The sequence below is a fragment of the Cnephaeus nilssonii genome (genome assembly GCF_951640355.1).
Source record: "Cnephaeus nilssonii genome assembly, chromosome: 13".
Classification (NCBI taxonomy): domain Eukaryota; kingdom Metazoa; phylum Chordata; class Mammalia; order Chiroptera; family Vespertilionidae; genus Cnephaeus; species Cnephaeus nilssonii.
The window spans coordinates 29,847,956-29,864,262 of NC_137084.1; the positions used below are offsets into that span (position 1 = coordinate 29,847,956).

Below are 16,307 nucleotides of genomic sequence, written 5' to 3' on the forward strand. Positions count from 1 at the left end.
GTGTACTCTGACCTGGAGGGAAGAAGAACTGGGTATATACTTATCAAGAAAAGCAGGCTCTGACCCCTGTAATAAGGCTTGAGATGGCTGAAATGAATCTTTAGGAATACATACTAGTACATGAGGGACATCCTAGCAGCTGAAGAATGCAGTCACTTCATGAAATGTGTTGAGACTAGATCATAAGTACAAGAGATGCCAGTATCCTAGATTGAGAAATTGTGAAGTTTTGCTTATGGGTTTTGAATTCACATTTCTTTCCACAAAAAAAAAAAAAAATAAAAGGCTAATCCATTCAGTGCATAGAGCCACTTACAAATAGTTCAGCAAATCTACCAAATAGGCATCAACAAAATGTGTACATAACCAAAAGATCTGCTGGTGAGGGTGCACTTCTGGACAATGGAACTATATCAGTCATCCAAGCAGCCACAGAATAAGAACAATTTATACAATTTATTTTAAAAGTATTATGTTTACTCCTGTTAGAGCTGTTCCTCCCTCCCCATCCCCCCTTAGGGTCAGAAATTCCAAATCACTAGAGGGCTTATTCGGAATAACCTAGGGCTCAGACACCCAGCTTAATGGGATAGATCTTATACTTAGGTTCCATCCTTGGTCTCATAAACTCACACTGCATCATAATGAGGACTAAGCAGTTAGCTTTTGTTTCTTCACTTGCTTGTTTTAGCAGCAGTCAGTGCAAAAAGAACCATCGGGCAACTTCTTTGGCTATACAGATGAGGAAGACATTTGAACCATGAGGCAATTAAGATCTTAGATATCCCAGTCTCTTGTTTGGCCCTTTTCCTTGACGCACAAAAGCATGCCAAGGAAAAGGCCAGGATCTTAACTTTCACTGCAGCTCAGAGGCTGCATGGGTTGGTAAGGTACTTAAGACTTTCAACTTCATTTTTGCCATTTTGTGAAATGAGGCTACTACTCCGGTTACTGTAAGGATTAAAATAATGTAAAATTTAGTATCTTACACCTAATATGAAAATGAGGTCCTTTTCCCCACAAGGTGGAAGCTTTGGGTTCTTAATAATAGTTGTGGAAAGGCCACAGAGAAATACCCCCAAAGAATAGGCTTAAGTTGCTGCAATCTCTAGCCCTTTAACATATTTTCAATCCTGGACCCGGGAGAAAGACATTACTTGGGAAACAGGTCTAAAGAGCTCTTGAGAATTTCTATCCTTAAGGATACAGAATAGAGGAGAATTTTAACTGGGTATCTTAGTCTTAATACCAGTCTTAGGGACTATGAAACAGAGGGGAACCAACCACTTCCATCCACCCCAACTACCTCCCCAGTCTCCATCTCCCTGTTTCGAGCTAACAGAATACCAAGTCTTTATCTTAAAAAGTACGGCAACTTTTTACATAAAATGTGACAAAAATAATGTGCAATTACTTTATGTGAAACCAACATCAGGAACTGTACAGCCAGTGGGTCAGAAGAGCTTCAGAGCTGCATTGCTTCACCAGGATCATCGTTGCTTGTTTCCAGTGGGGTCTGAAGGGAGAAAAGTATGTCAGGTGGGTCATGCTTAGTGGGGGCTGAGGTCATTGCCCTCCTTGCCAAGAGCAGGCAGGGGTAGCTGAGTCCAGCTCTGTCACCAAATGCCTCTGATCTCAGTTGCCAGAGGGGCTTAGCAGTATTGGAGCCGACGAGGCAGAGAAAGGCCAAATATCCAAGGTCCAACAGGAGGAGAGAGGAGAGAGACATGTGCCACCAGAATCCCGTGTTTACTTGAGGGAGAGTTAAGTGGGGTTGTTCGTGTGGGCTCATCTAAGAAATGGTATTGAAGACTGGGCATACACAATGTCCCATGAGAACAAGACTAGGTCATCCATGTCAGTCAGCTTTGACACTGAGCCTGAGAAATCTTGACCTCTACACTGCCAGTTTATTTGAAAGAAACTGAAGAAGAATAGAGGCTCTTAGGAAAATGTGTATAAAAAAATCACATGAAAGACAGAGGGAATTCTCCCAACTGTAAGTAGAAAGTGAATAGTAATAGAAGTAGGTAAGCCACATAACTTTTTTTAAATAAAGAAGAGGGTGTTTGTTTCTAAAGTTACTAGAGTTGGATTTTGATGCTTAATTCATTTATCTGGGGCAGTGGTCGGCAAACTCATTAGTCAACAGAGCCAAATATCAACAGTACAACGATTGAAATTTCTTTTGAGAGCCAAATTTTTTAAACTTAAACTTCTTCTAACGCCACTTCTTCAAAATAGACTCGCCCAGGCCACGGTATTTTGTGGAAGAGCCACACTCAAGGGGCCAAAGAGCCGCATGTGGCTCGCGAGCCGCAGTTTGCCGACCACGGATCTGGGGGAACACATTTCAAAGGAGGAATAGAGAACAAAGTTGAGGGCACACTTACCCCTCCTGGGGGATACTTATATCCCTTCCACATTGTTCCTGCAATGAGAAGCATCCATAAGACAACAATCATTGTGGGCTTCTGGTTCAGTTGGTGGTGTGTGCAGGGGCAAATGGGTTGGTTCGGAAAGGTGTGTTCTATTCCCTGAGTCCTGGGAACTGGGCTGTCTTCATTCAAGGCCTGATGGTGGATGGCCCAGCATGATAGCTCCTGGCTAAGGAGCTTTGTGGTCTAGTCTGAACTGACATGGCTTGCCATGGCCATTTTGGGGGGCAGGGCTCAGATACCAATTGTGACATCAGCTCCTGTGACCTTGGGGACCAGTCAGAGTGAGTATGGGATGGTTGGCCAGGATGCCAGTTGTGTTGGGGCTAAAGAACCCTTATCAGAAGGACCCTGTTCCCTGGTGACTGACTCTATGCAGTTGGGATCTAGCTGGCATCAGATCTTTATTAACTCATCACCTGCCAATATTTTGACTTTCGGTTTTATGCAGTCAAATGCCAAAAAAAAAATTTAAAAAAATATATTCCTATGTAAAACACAAAACAAAAAAATACCCTGGATTCACTGGAAGGGTTAATTGGCTAGATATGTTATGAGCAATTACTTTATGTAAGATTGTTAGGACTATTCAAAGAAGAAAAAAAAATTTTTTTAGAAATTATCAGTTGATTTTTAGAGAGAAAGAGGAAGGGAGAGAGAGAAACATCAATTTGTTGTTCCATTTATTTATGCATTCATTGGTTGGTTGCTTGTATATGTCCCGATGGGGGAATCTAACCAACTGAACTACCTGGACAGGGTGAAAAATCTTGAATTTTGTGGAATAGCACAGTTAAACTTTCATGCAAGGTAAACCTCCTTACAATTTCCCTCAGAAGGGAAAAGAAGGAACATGGGCTATTACACTCAATTTACAGCTGGAGAAACTGAGGCACAGGATAATTTCAGTGGTTTTGTCAGGAACACAGTGTGGCAGTGGCTCAGCTAAACAAGTGCCCAGGGCCTCCATTCTTATCCCCACCCCCACAGAGTTGTGACTGTGTTGTGCCAATACCCTCATAGGAATTCTGGGGCAGAGGGAGGGAAAAAAAGCACCACCATCATGCCTTGCTCTTAGAGTATCTCGGGCTGGCTGAGACTTGATACCCCTGCCTTCAGAGTAGCTGCCTAGAAAACCTGCTCCTGTAGTCGGTACATTACTAAGACGCAGAATTAAGTTTCTTTAACTGTGGTAACATCTTTGAAAAAACAGGTCTGAATAAAATGGGGTGGGATATGAGAAACCCAGGGGATGCTAAAAGGACACTCTTATTAATGCTTGCTACAGGCAGGCTGGTCTAGCAGAATGAGTGTGAGGGGCTATTAAATCCAGACATCTATGCTTACATCTCAGCTTCACAAACAAGTTGGTCTGTGTGGCCTTGGATAAACAGTTGAGGTTGTTGCCACAAGCAAATCTGGTTCATGATTGGTTGACTGGTTCATGATTTTGCTTAGTTTTTAAGTTAGCATTTACTGAATGCTAATTAGCAAGCTTTGCATTAAATGCTTTACATGACTTCCCAAATATCTAACTAATAGATACTGAGATATCTCCATTACACAGATGAAGAAACTGAACCTCATGGAAATTAAAATTTCCCAAGTCACATAGCTAGTAAGTTGCAAAGTTAGGACTTAACCCAAATTCACCTTAACTCCAATTCAGTATTTGCCAAAAGGGACATTAAAATGCTGGTCCAATTTATTATAGAGTTTGTAAGTTAATAGATGGGAACAGTCTTCGAAACTAATACCTTTCTTTTCAAAACAGACCAGAGTTGTTATTATCAAACTAGAGGCCCAGTGCACGAAATTCGTGCACTTGGGGGGGAGGGTCCCTCAGCCTGGCCTGCACCCTCTTGCAGTCTGGGAGCCCTCGGAGGATGTCCGACTGATAGCTTAGGCCCACTTCGCATGGGGAGTGGGCCTAAGCCATCAGTCGGACATCCTTGGCACTGCTGCAGAGGCGGGAGAGGCTCCCGCCACCACTGCTGCACTCACCAGCCGTGAGCCCGGCTTCTGGCTAAGTGGCGCTCCCCCTGTGGGAGTGCACTGACCACCAAGGGGCAGCTCCTGTGTTGAGCATGTGCCTCCTGGTGGTCAGTGCGCATCATAGCAACCAGTCATTCCACTGTTCGGTCAATTTGCATATTAGCCTTTTATTCTTGATCTGCTGTCATCAGCAGAGCTCCCCAAATTCTATTTCCCTGCTATCTACCTCTAATCATTTCCCCTTCTACAGCTCATTATATTCTCCAGAGGAATATAAACTCTCCAGAGATTTCAGTGTGTTACCAAGTCCTCTGGAAAGGGAGGAATTCAGCCCAACACATACGATCACCACTCACAGTTGTAGATCTTCATCCAAAGCCTGGCTGCTCTGTCGGGCCTTGCTCTCCTGAATAGGCCACCTCTCTTTCCACCTCAGAGTTGGAGTCTGAGTCAGAAATAAATTTAAAGTCAGACATGGCTCCACTAGTTGGTCCAGTAGGTAAATGCCTCTGTATGGGACTGGAAGGACTGCTGAAAAGTCCCCTCCAAGGCCTACCTTCCCTCTCCTGATCAGCAACTGGGCCTGAAATCCAGACGTTGGGCATTATCTTTGGCGGAGCCCTTATAAATCCCATAATGCTTTGAAATAAGTGACGCTATATACCTAAGGTAGGGGGATTTAAAGATGTCCCACTGGGATGGGAAGTAGCCTGGGAAATAACTTTGCTCCCATCACATCCTGACTTCAAATTAGTGGTGAGATCTCAACTATCTTTCCCATTTGGCCAGAAAGCCTAGCTCGCAGGGTTAGTCAGAGCCAGGACTGACTACCAGGAATTTGCAGGCAGAATCATTACTTACCATAAACTCCGGAAACGTGCCCATGTAACATGCAAGGCCAACAAAAAGCATCCAGCCGAGCACGATCATGATAAAACAATTTCTAAGACACAATTGCACAGTGAAAGACTTTTCGCCAAGATCTTGGCAAAGGAGTATGCTCAAGAAACCCTCAGTTGGTAGAGGTCTCGCATGTCAGTTCCAGTCCTTGGCTCCAAGGGATCCAGAACTCCCTAGTAGAGAAGTTGGAGTCTAGTAGGGCATTATGACATCATTAGTCACATGACTCATACTCACTACACATCAGGTCAAGTCATTCCTCTGTTCAAAACCCTCTTGTGGCTTCCTCTTTCAGAGTAAAAGCCTAACAAATATAAAAGCAGCCCCTGGCATTGAAACTCGTCTGACCCAGCTCTGTATCAGTGTTATTAGCTTACTTGGCACTCACAGCTAGGCTATGTGATTCTTCTGTAGCTATAACAGTCTCAAAAAACAACAACATCAGATGGGTCATTTAGACCATGACAAAAATGAGACAAAACAAGTCCACTTCATAATTCTGTCTACCCAAAAACAAGGTCATCCTCTTTTTTCAGCAAATATAAGTGATTGGTGCTTTTTCTTTTTACCAATCACAGCTCTATCATCACTCTAGCTTGCCCATCTTATAGATATTTGAGATAATCAGCCGAAACCGGTTTGGCTCAGTGGATAGAGCGTCAGCCTGCGGACTGAAAGGTCCCAGGTTCAATTCCGGTCAAGGGCATGTACCTTGGATATATATATATATATATATATATATATATATATATTTGAGATAATCATAGAATTGTCCTTTCTGATACCACCCAACCCAAAATGGAGCTTTGCTTTCTTAAACCCTCTCCCAAATCACCCAAAAACGCAAATCCTATAATAGGTTCTTTTCAACACTCTTACTAAGCTGTCTCAATGGTTCTCTACTGTTATCTACTCCCTCCCTGCAAGAAGTAATCAACCCAACTTGTTTAAGTGTGAGTGTGTGCCTGCTGGTCTCTGGCTGAAGGGCATTGACAAGCCAGTCACAATTGTCTGCAAAGCACTCACACTGGTTCTCAGATTTTTTTTCGTGCATTAGAATTACCCAGGCTTCTTACAACAGACTGATGGACCCCACCCACTAAGGTTCTGATTTTGTAGGTTTGAGGTGGGGTCTCAGAATTTGTATTTTTAACAAGTTGAGGCTGTAAGTCTGTGGACCACACGGGAAGAATAACTGCCTTAGCTCCCTCTTGTTTCTCTGAATTAGCCTACTTCTGCTTCCTCGCTTCTTACTTCATTCTACTCCAACCATACTGGCCTCGCTGTTTCAAGCCTCCCCAAGCTCATGCCGGTTTTAGAACTTTGCTTGGAATATCCTCTTTAAAATGCTTATTGTTTCAGCCCTCAATGTGACCCTACCCTGATCTCCTTAGGCTGCCTTTTAAAATTATATTACCAAAACACAAAATTACTTTATAACATGCAGTCTAATTTACTTATTTATTGTATTTATTATTTTGCTCTTCTCCTAGGAATAAAAACATCAGCCTTAGGAAAGCTGACGTTTTTGTTTATTTTGTTCACTTCTGTATCATCAGACCTAGAAAAATATCTAGCCAATAGTCAATGCTCAACCAAAAGTTTGTTGAATGAATAAATTCTCCTTCCAGCCTTTCAACCTTCTTCTCCTAATTGAGTCACAGCATTGTTGCCTTTAGGTCTTCCCATTAATACAATCACCCTACTGCCAGCCCAACCTCTTGACAGTTAAAAAAATAACTCCTGTTCCTGCTCAAGCCAGGAACCCAAAGCAGGTAACTCACAAGTCAAGGAGACCAAACAAAGCCAGCATATTGCATATCTTCGCCTTCCTTCTCCAGGTGACCTAATCCACCAATCTACCTCCACTCCTATTTTCGAAGTTTGTTTTGTTTTGTTTTGTTTGTTTTTTTCTCTCACCTGGCTTTTGCTTTTCTCAACCACCAATACGGTTATGGGACCCTCCCCTGGAAAAAAAGGCAACCCCTCCCCCGATGCGGTATCCTCCTCACAGGCTGTCCCTATCTCCCAGTTCTCCGACCACGCTCCTGCTGGCTTCCCATTCTAGGTCCCTGAAATTCTGATTTTGAATTTTCAAGATCTCTTTCTTCCTAAATCCAACTACCACATTTGTTCTTGATCTTTTTCGGTACTGAATTTAACACCTCTTTCTAGAAACTCTCTTCCACTTCCTCGACTGCTTGTCCTCAGGTCCTTCCTAGTCAGTCCTCTCTTCATAGTTGTCCCCAAGTTTCCTTCCAGCAAGCTGGATCCTAGTTCCCTACGAACCTCCGCGGAGTCGGGGGCGTTGAAGGCGGGTGGAGTTTCGAGCCCGGGAAGGGGCGGGGCCCTGCGCCTCCTGGGAAGTTTGGTCCTCGGCGGCCGCCGTCCAGGAGCCGGTGGGAAAGGAGGTCAAGGGGCTGGGGTCGCGGAATCTGACTCGGGAACCCGCCTGGAGATGGAGTTCGACTGCGAGGGTCTGAGACGGCTGCTGGGCAAGGTGCGGGCAGCCCGCCGGGCTGGTGCTGGGGTCTCGGGGCATTTTCACCCCCGGTCGGGCTACCCCCCAGTGGCGTGTCCCCCGCTTGTTGCGGGGCTTGGAGCGGAGGGGGCGCTGGCATGAAGTCGGCTGCGGGGGGGGGGGGGGGGGGGGGGAGGCCTCGGGGAAGCCACCGGTCTCTCCCTCCCAGGGCCGGGCTTTGGCTGCACCCGCAGCTCCGAGGCCCCCAACCTCCTGCGGGGTGAGACCTCCTTACGCCTCCAGCGTCTCTTGGTCTCAAATAGCTTCTAGCACCTGCCTGTCCCTGGAACCGCTCTCTTTTCTCTCTGCTGAAATGGCTTGTTCCACTTTTTCTTGACTTGTGCAATGTTCACTCGGCCTCAGATGCCAGTGCCTGGAAGAGAGAAGCAATCCATTCTCTCTACTTGCTTTCAGAAATATCGATTATCGCACCGTGGAGTAATTGTGTACTTACACACCTTACTCATGCTTTTGAACTCTGCCGCCTAGCCCTGTGCCTCACCGCATCGGAGGTGCTCAGTAACTGTGCAGCGAACGGAAGACCTGAGTAGATTTAGGAATGAAGACGGGGCTTGAAGGCCCAGAAGAGATCCTCTTAACGTTGAAAGGTTGACCGGAGGGCTGACCCACAAGTCTGACCTACATTTCTGGGGCTTGACTAGCGCCAGTTTCCGGTTCAGGCTCTCTGATTCCCCACCATTGGATAGTCTGAGGCAGCCCCTCTTCTCAGTTTTCTAGTTGTAATTCTTTTTTTAAAAAAATATATTTTTTATTGATTTCAGAGAGGGGGAGAGAGATAGAAACATCAATGATGAGAGAGAATCATTGATCAGCTGCCTCCTGCACGCCCCCCCCGCCCCCCCGCCCCAGGATCGAGCCCACAACCCCTGGCATATGCTCTGGCCAGGAATCAAAACTGTGAGCTCCTGGTTCCGCAGGTCAATGCTCAACCACTGAGCCACGCCTACCAGGCTGTAGCAGTTCTTTATTTTTATGACTGAATATTCCATGTTATGGATATATTACATTTTATCCATCAATTGATAGACATTTGGATTGTTGTAAATGTAAATGTTTTCTCAAAATCATTTTTAGAATGGCAATAGACTCTTAACATACTTCTTTTTCTTTTATTTAATCCTCAGCACAAGTCTACAAGGTAGGTATTATTTCCCTTTGTAAATAAGAAAAACTCAAAGAAATTAAATGATTTTGCCCACAGGGCAACCAAGGTCATGTTTCTGGGAGTGCATCTGGATCAATGAGGAGACAGTTCACTCAGCCTGACTGTAAACCCATGCATGCTTTTTTTGTTGTTGTTCTCCCTTTGAAACCCAAGATGCAGTGCCAGGAGGATTGGAAGGGAAATTCAAGGTGTGTCAAGTGAATGAATGAGGTATTCAAGACTAAGAGTGGATCTTGAACAGTGGTGACAGGAGTGATAGATACATCTGTCCTACTTCTTAAGCCTTCAGGAGATATTTGGAGGCAGTTTGATTTAGTGATTAAAGGCTCTGGTCCTAGGTTTCATCTCTGGCTTCCCTACTTAATTTACTAACTCAGCAGGTTATTTGTATTCTCTAGCTTTCATTTTCATCTTTATAGGGTTGTTATTACTATTCATGTTTGTAAATCAAATACTATTCATGTTTGTAAAACTCAGAGCCTCGTACACAGTAAGTGTTCAGTTAAATGTTGATTGTAATTGTTCTGTTGTCTATAGATTTATTCTTATCCCATGCTCATTTTTCTCTTTTCAGTACAAGTTCAGGGATCTAACTGTGGAAGAACTAAAGAATGTAAATATGTTTTTCCCACATTTCAGATATTCCATGGACACCTATGGTAAGAATTGTATTCTCTAGTTTTTGCTACATTATGTAAACTATTAATTATTTGTTCCTAGTGAGCTACAAAATTATAATTCTCTCTTTTATCCCCTGATTTTGAACTACACTTTGTGACCTGTGATTTCTGAGGAAATTTAAATTAATATTAATTTTCTATTGCTGCTATACAAATTAGCACAAATTTAATGACTTAAAACAACACATATTTACTATCTTACAATTCTGTAGGCCAGAAGTGCAGCACAGGTCACTGTAGATGAGAAGTGTGGACTAAAAATGTTGGCAGTTCTCAGTTCCTTTTGGAGGCTCTGGGAGAGAATCCATTTCCTTGCCTTTTTCAGTTTCTTAAAGTCATCCTCATTTTTTGGCTCCAAGTCTCCTTCCTCCGTCTTCAAAGCTAGCCATGTTGCATCTCTCTCACCATCCTCTGTAGTTCGATTTCCCTCTACCCACAGCTAGGAAAGATTCTCTACTTTTAAGGACCAGTGTGATTTGATTAAGTCCATTCCAATAGCATGGGATAATTTCCCACCTCAGGTCCTTAATTATATCTAAAAAGTCTATTTGCCAAGTAAGGTTAGCATATTTAGAGGTTCCAGGATTAGGGTATTGAATATCTTTGGAGGTCATTATTCTGCCTACCACATACATGGTTGAAGTTTTAGTTATCTTGTTCACTTAATACAGAGAGTCTGGCTACCTAAGAAAGATTTTGATTTACTATTTTTCAAAAATTCTGACCACAGCCTACACTTGGAAATACATTTCGTGTCATGAACCCATATACGCATAACTAAAATACTGTGGACTCTCTGGCATTTTTTCTTCTATTTATTCCATTCCATTTAAAAACAAGTACTGACTGAGATTCACTAAGTTAATTTCAGGACCCATGAATTAGTCAAAACACACAGTTTTGAAAAACTTCTTTATTCTATATTGGTATATTTTATATTTGTACTAGAGGCCCAGTGCACGAAATTTGTGCGCGGGGGGGGGGGGGGGTGTCCCTCAGCCCAGCTTGCACCCTCTCCAATCTGGAACCCCTCGAGGGATGTCCTACTGCCCGTTTAGGCCCGATCCCACCGGACATCCCTCACAATCCAGGACTGCTGGCTCCCAACTGCTCGCCTGCCTGCCTTCCTGATTTCCTCTAACCGCTTCTGCCTGCCAGCCTGATCACCCTAACCACTCCCATGCCAGCCTGATTGATGTCTAACTGCTCCCCTGCCAGCCTGTTTGCCCCCAACTTCCCTCCTCTGCCGGCCTGGTCACCCCTAACTGCCCTCCTCTGCAGGGTTGATCGCCTCCAACTGCCCTCCCTTGCAGGCCTGGTCCCTCTCAACTGCCTTCCCTTGCAGGCCTGGTCCCTCCCAACTGCCCTCCCCTGCTGGCCATCTTGTGGTGGCCATCTTGTGTCCACATGGGGGCAGGATCTTTGACCACATAGGGGCAACTATCTTGATCTAGTGTGTTGGAGTGATGGTCAATCTGCATATTACTCTTTTATTAGATAGGATAGAGGCCTGGTGCAGGGATGGGGGCCAGCTGGTTTGCCCTGAAGGGTGTCCTAGATCAGGGTGGGGTTCCCTTGGGGCGTGGAGCAGCCTGGGTGAGGGGCCTGTGGTGGTTTGCAGGCCAGCCACGCCCCTGGCAACCCAAGCGGAGGCCCTGGTATCTGGAATTTATTTACCTTCTACAATTGAAACTTTGTAGCCTGGAGTGGAACCAAGCCTCCTGCTCGATCCGTGGCTGCCACCATTTCTGTTTGGATTTGTTTACCTTCTATAATTGAAACTTTGTATCCTTGAGTGGAGGCCTGGGCCCGCCAGAGTGTGTGGAAAGCTTGGCTTCCTCTGTTGCCGGGGAAACCCAAGCCTCCCTTCTGGTAGCCATCTTGGTTGGGGTTAATTTGCATACTCACCCTGATTGGCTGGTGGGCGTGGCTTTTGTAGTGGAGTGATGGTTGATTTGCATATTACTCCTTTATTAGAGAGGATCAGTTTGGGTTAAGGAAGTGTATCTAATTCAGATTTATATATTAGAAACTTTGAGGCGTTATTGAAGTGTTTCTTAGGAATAGCTAATTTTATATGTGGAAGACATTAGATTCAGGCCCATCTGTGACTGGCCTCTTTTAATTGGCACCTAGTTACTTGGTGTTGTATACATGCCTGGGATAAGAGATGCAACAGCTGCTGCTTATTATGTGCTTCCAAATGTTTTATCTATGTTTTCTGACCTATCTTTTTTTTAGACCCAAAGCTATGAGGTAAGCATTATCTTCTTCATTTTTCAGATAAAGAAACCAAGGCTCAGAGTTTAAATAAATTGCTCAAGATTACAGCTAGTTAGAGATGGAGTTGAGTTTGTACCCATATTCATCTTGCCCTCTACTTGAATACTTCTTGTCCTTTTATAATATTTTTCTTTATTATATAGAGTTACTATACCAGTTATTTCTTATTCTCGTGTCCCCTGTCTAGAGAAAGTGAACTATGGTGCCATTAGACCCTTAAGCTATAGGTGTTAAGTTATCAGTGTATATTTTATTGTTGAAGACAATGATAGTCAAGCATCTTAATCACTTTTATTTTGGCTTTTTGAATAATTTGATCGGACAATAAATATTTATACCGATATCTTATAAGTGTATTTCTAGTAGGACATGATCTCACTCATCTAGGGGAAATGATGAACAACATAGACTGATGAACAAGAACAGATCCAGAGACAAGGAGGCATGGATCAGACTGTCAGACCTCAGAGGGAGGGTAGGGAAGGGTGGGGATAAAGAGGAGAGATCAACCAAAGGACTTGTGTGCATACATATGAGCCTAACCAGTGGTCAAGGACAACAGGGGGGTGGGGGCATGCGTGGGGAGGGATGTGGGATGGGAATGGGGGGATGAGGACAAATATGTGATACCTTAATCAATAAAGAAATTTAAACAAACAAACAAACAAACAAACAAACAAACAAAAAAAAAAATATATATATATATATATATATATATATATATATACAATGATAGTTTCTCTACCACATTTCTAGGTTATCCTGTATCCCCGAGTAACAGTTCCTTTTCCACATCTCTTTCCAGTTTAATTTTTGCTATGGAGTGTTCTCTTCACCAATTGTTACCTTTCATTTATATAGTTTAAGGTAAACATTTGTACTTATACACTTTTGGCCTCGAGTTTTTGTCAGCTTGGTTTCCTCTTTTCCCTTTCTAGTAGATCATCAAATCTACTTGGAATTTTTTCTTCCACTGCCTAAATAGTATAGTTACCGAGGCACTAAAAGGACTACATTCCAAGGCAGTATGATAGTTTGAAGCCAAAGGTAGTCTTTTCTGTATTCAGTTCAGAGATAAGGGCATTCATTCTCCATCAGTGTGTCCTAGTTATTGATGAAATTTCAGGGATGTGGAGATTGAATAAAGGTTGATAATAATGTAATTAGAGAAACCAAAGAAAATAATTATTGATCTTTCTAAAAGGTCACTTTCAAAAATAAAGCTAACACTTTCTTTTTCTTATTCTAAAACTTATAACATGATTTCTGAAAGTGATTGTAACTGCTTTCTTACATGTGACAATTATTTAACAATTAGAGGCCCGGTTCATGAAATTGGTGCACGGAGAGGGGAGGTCCCTCAGCCCAGCCTGCACCCTCTCCAATCTAGGACCCCTCGGGGGATGTCCAACTGCCAGTTTAGGCCCAGTCTCGCAGGACATCCCTCTCAAAATCCAGGACCACTGGCTCCTAACTGCTCGCCTGCCTGATTGCCCCTAACTGCCTCTGCCTGCTGGCCGATCGCCCCCTAACTGCTCCCCTGCCAGCCTGATCGCCCCTAACTGTCCTCCCCTGCCGGCCTGATCACTCCTAATTGCCCTCCCTGCCAGCCTGATCGCCCCTTAACTGCTGTCCTGATTGCCCCCTAACTGCTCCCCTGCCAGCCTGATTGCCCCTAAATGCCCCCCTGCTGGCCTGATCACCCCCTAACTGTTCCCCCCTGCCAGCTTGATTGCCCCCTAACTACTTCCCCCTGCAGGCCTGATTGCCCCCTAACTGCTCCCCTTGCCAGCCTGATCGCCCATAACCACCTCTGCCTCAGCCCCTCTCACCGTGGCTTTGTCCGAAAGGACATCTGGAAGATGTTGGGTCTAATTAGCATATTACCCTTTTATTAGTATAGATGTCCTCACATTTTATAATCCTTTACTTCTTTTTACATTATATCATTAGACTCTTATAACAACTTTAAGATGCAGTCTTATTATCTTTATTTTACGGATGATCAAACTGAAGGTCAAAGAGATTAAAGTAACCAAAAGTCACATGCCTCTAAGTGGGGAAGGTCGGGAAGGTGGGCCTAGAACTTGGGATTTCAGTATCAAAGTCCTGTGTTTACTCACCTACCCGCTCTGATTTCTAAGAAAAAAAAATGTAGTAATTTTCCTTTGTCAACATTTTTACTGATTCCTAGATAATGGTATTTAGAAATTATGTGTTTCTGTACATGTGTATGTGCGTTACCTGCCATTGAGTCGACTTTGATTCCTCTTCCTACTTCTGATTGCACATTTTGAGGCTTTTTTTTTCTTTCCCCTTTCAGTTTTCAAAGATAGTTCGCAGAAAGACTTGCTGAATTTCACTGGTACTATTCCTGTGATGTATCATGGTAAGTGTGGATGTTGAGAAATTGTGGGAATTTTCTAAATGAGCAGTTCAGTAAGAACTTAAATTTCTTTAGTGCCATAATATTCAGACTTGTTCTGCATTTCTTACGGTTAGATGTTAGAAAGAGAGATAAAGAATTCCTATCCACCCCAATGACTGGTTTATTGATTGAGTTCACAATTCTTACCCATCCCAATAATTTCAAGGTATTTTCATATTAATGGAGGAGCTTGTGAATTTAAATAAGTCATTGCTTAGTAGCATTTCAGTTTCTAGGACAATGTGGGAGGTAACAGGAGGGCATAAAAGTTATCTTACTGCCATTGGTAAGATGCCCCTCATTGGCACTCTGATTTTCCTAGTGCCATGGAGTTATGTCATTGATTCTTATGCTGGCTGGGTCTTTCAAGGTAGTAATGGTACCTGCAATACCTTTTCATTGGAAGTACCTTTTGTCCCCTTTGCTTTTGACTAGAATTATATTAACTCAGCGTGATGCACACTAGTTATTTTTTGCTGATCAGAAGGTCAGAATGTATTATCTTTCTCATTATCAAATGGGCCAATATTCATGGTTACTTTGTGGTGCTATGATCACATGACTTTATAGTCATCACAGAGTTATCTACAGACCATTAACTACTTCTCTCTATACCTGTATTGTAAATACTTAGGCACTATATATGGTGAGAGATGTTAATTAGACTTATTGTGGTGACATACCTCAATAAAAACATGTTTTTAATAGTTAGACAAAAGCAGAAGAGGAGTATGATTCTGAGAACTGCTAATATGAAATAGTAGACCAAGTATTAGGACATTTCTATAATATACTAATTTTCAGTCCTAGCTGAACATGAGAATTCCATGTGAATCTTTTTAAAAATGATATCCAGTCCCCATTCCATTGAGTCAAACTTTAGGAGAGTGGCCTGGATATTGGTATGTTTTGAAGTTCCTTAAGTGTTTCTAATTTGTAGACACCCCTGGGTACCATTATGCTTAGGATAGGAGTAAGCAAGATGAAAAAAGTAACTTTCAGTGGAAGGAGGATTTCCTTAGTAAGAAAAGGTTGCAGTGGAGAAGAAAATATTTTTACTTATAATGGGCCCTATTTTCAAAATGCAAACACTGCCAACTCATCATGGTACTTACCATATCATATACTGTCCTAAGCATTTTACATACATTAACTAATTTTATCCTCACAATAACCCTATGATGTAGGAGCTATTATTATTCACATTTTATAGAAGAAGGAATTGAGACACAGAGAAGTTAAGTTGCCTAAAATCATGCAGCTAGTAATGAGTGAAACCTACGCATTCTTGCTTCTGAACATCCATGTTCTTAAGTATAGGGAAAGACATAGGCAATAAGACTATGAAAGCAGAAATAAATATCAGGAGATACAATAAAACAGACAAGGTAATTGATGAGATTTCTAGCTGAAGTTTTATTTTTATACTTATATTAGGTTTCACTTTGGGCTTCCTGACAATCAAGGCAGTCAGATTTTGGCTCTTGGTAGGCATGACATACATGATTACAATCGGAAGAACATGCAACTTCCTTTCTCAGTACACTAAAATTTAAGAACCACTGGACAAGGTGACTATTAAGGTTATTTTTAGCCCTAAGTTCTATATATCAAAACTAGCTGGTATGTTCTAGTACCTGCAATTAGTGAGCAACTTGAGGGCCAGTTATCAAATTCATCTTTACTCATTCATTTATTTATTAATTCAGTCATTCTTAATTACATAAGAAACTTGCATTGAGCAGCCAGTACGTTAGGCACTATGTTTAGTGCAGGGGTTATAGAAATGAATAATACATAATCCTCTCTTAGGAAGAAGTTTATAGAGTAAAATGAGAAACAGAACTGTAAGCAAATAACTTCAGTGCAGAAGTAT

The 16,307-nt window shown here is 42.7% G+C and overlaps 2 protein-coding genes across 5 annotated transcripts in view; one reads left to right on the forward strand and one right to left on the reverse strand.

The window, feature by feature from the left end:
- Positions 1-357: 357 nt before the first annotated feature.
- On the reverse strand, positions 358-7,357 carry MISFA (mitochondrial sheath formation associated). Its single transcript, XM_079788698.1, has 5 exons — positions 7,254-7,357; positions 5,295-5,506; positions 4,790-4,878; positions 2,394-2,431; positions 358-1,516 (listed from the first exon to the last, which is right to left on the reverse strand). The coding sequence occupies exons 2-4, from the start codon at positions 5,361-5,363 to the stop codon at positions 2,410-2,412; spliced, it is 180 nt and encodes a 59-aa protein (XP_079644824.1). The 5' UTR covers positions 5,364-5,506; positions 7,254-7,357; the 3' UTR covers positions 358-1,516; positions 2,394-2,409.
- Positions 7,358-7,715: 358 nt separating this feature from the next.
- Positions 7,716-16,307, forward strand: part of UEVLD (UEV and lactate/malate dehyrogenase domains) — a 34,149-nt gene continuing 25,557 nt past the window's right edge. For 2 of the 4 annotated variants that reach the window (XM_079788295.1, XM_079788298.1), the window contains exons 1-3: positions 7,725-7,833; positions 9,615-9,699; positions 14,327-14,392. In XM_079788295.1, coding sequence (XP_079644421.1) covers positions 7,792-7,833; positions 9,615-9,699; positions 14,327-14,392 — 193 coding nt within the window. In that variant the 5' untranslated portion in view covers positions 7,725-7,791. Of the gene's footprint in view, positions 7,834-8,726; positions 9,229-9,614; positions 9,700-14,326; positions 14,393-16,307 lie in introns of those variants that run through there. The other 2 variants (XM_079788297.1, XM_079788296.1) reach the window with 2 other exon arrangements.

What these genes read in the sequence shown, in the direction of transcription:
- MISFA (XM_079788698.1), bottom strand. Translation starts at nt 5,363, where the DNA reads ATGATCGTGCTCGGCTGGATGCTTTTTGTTGGCCTTGCATGTTACATG. An exon ending in GCACGTTTCCGGAGTTTATG is followed by an intron (nt 4,879 to 5,294) that starts GTAAGTAATGAT and finishes TTTCTGACTCAG; the next exon opens with ACTCCAACTCTGAGGTGGAA. An exon ending in TTGGATGAAGATCTACAACT is followed by an intron (nt 2,432 to 4,789) that starts GTGAGTGGTGAT and finishes TTCTCATTGCAG; the next exon opens with GAACAATGTGGAAGGGATAT.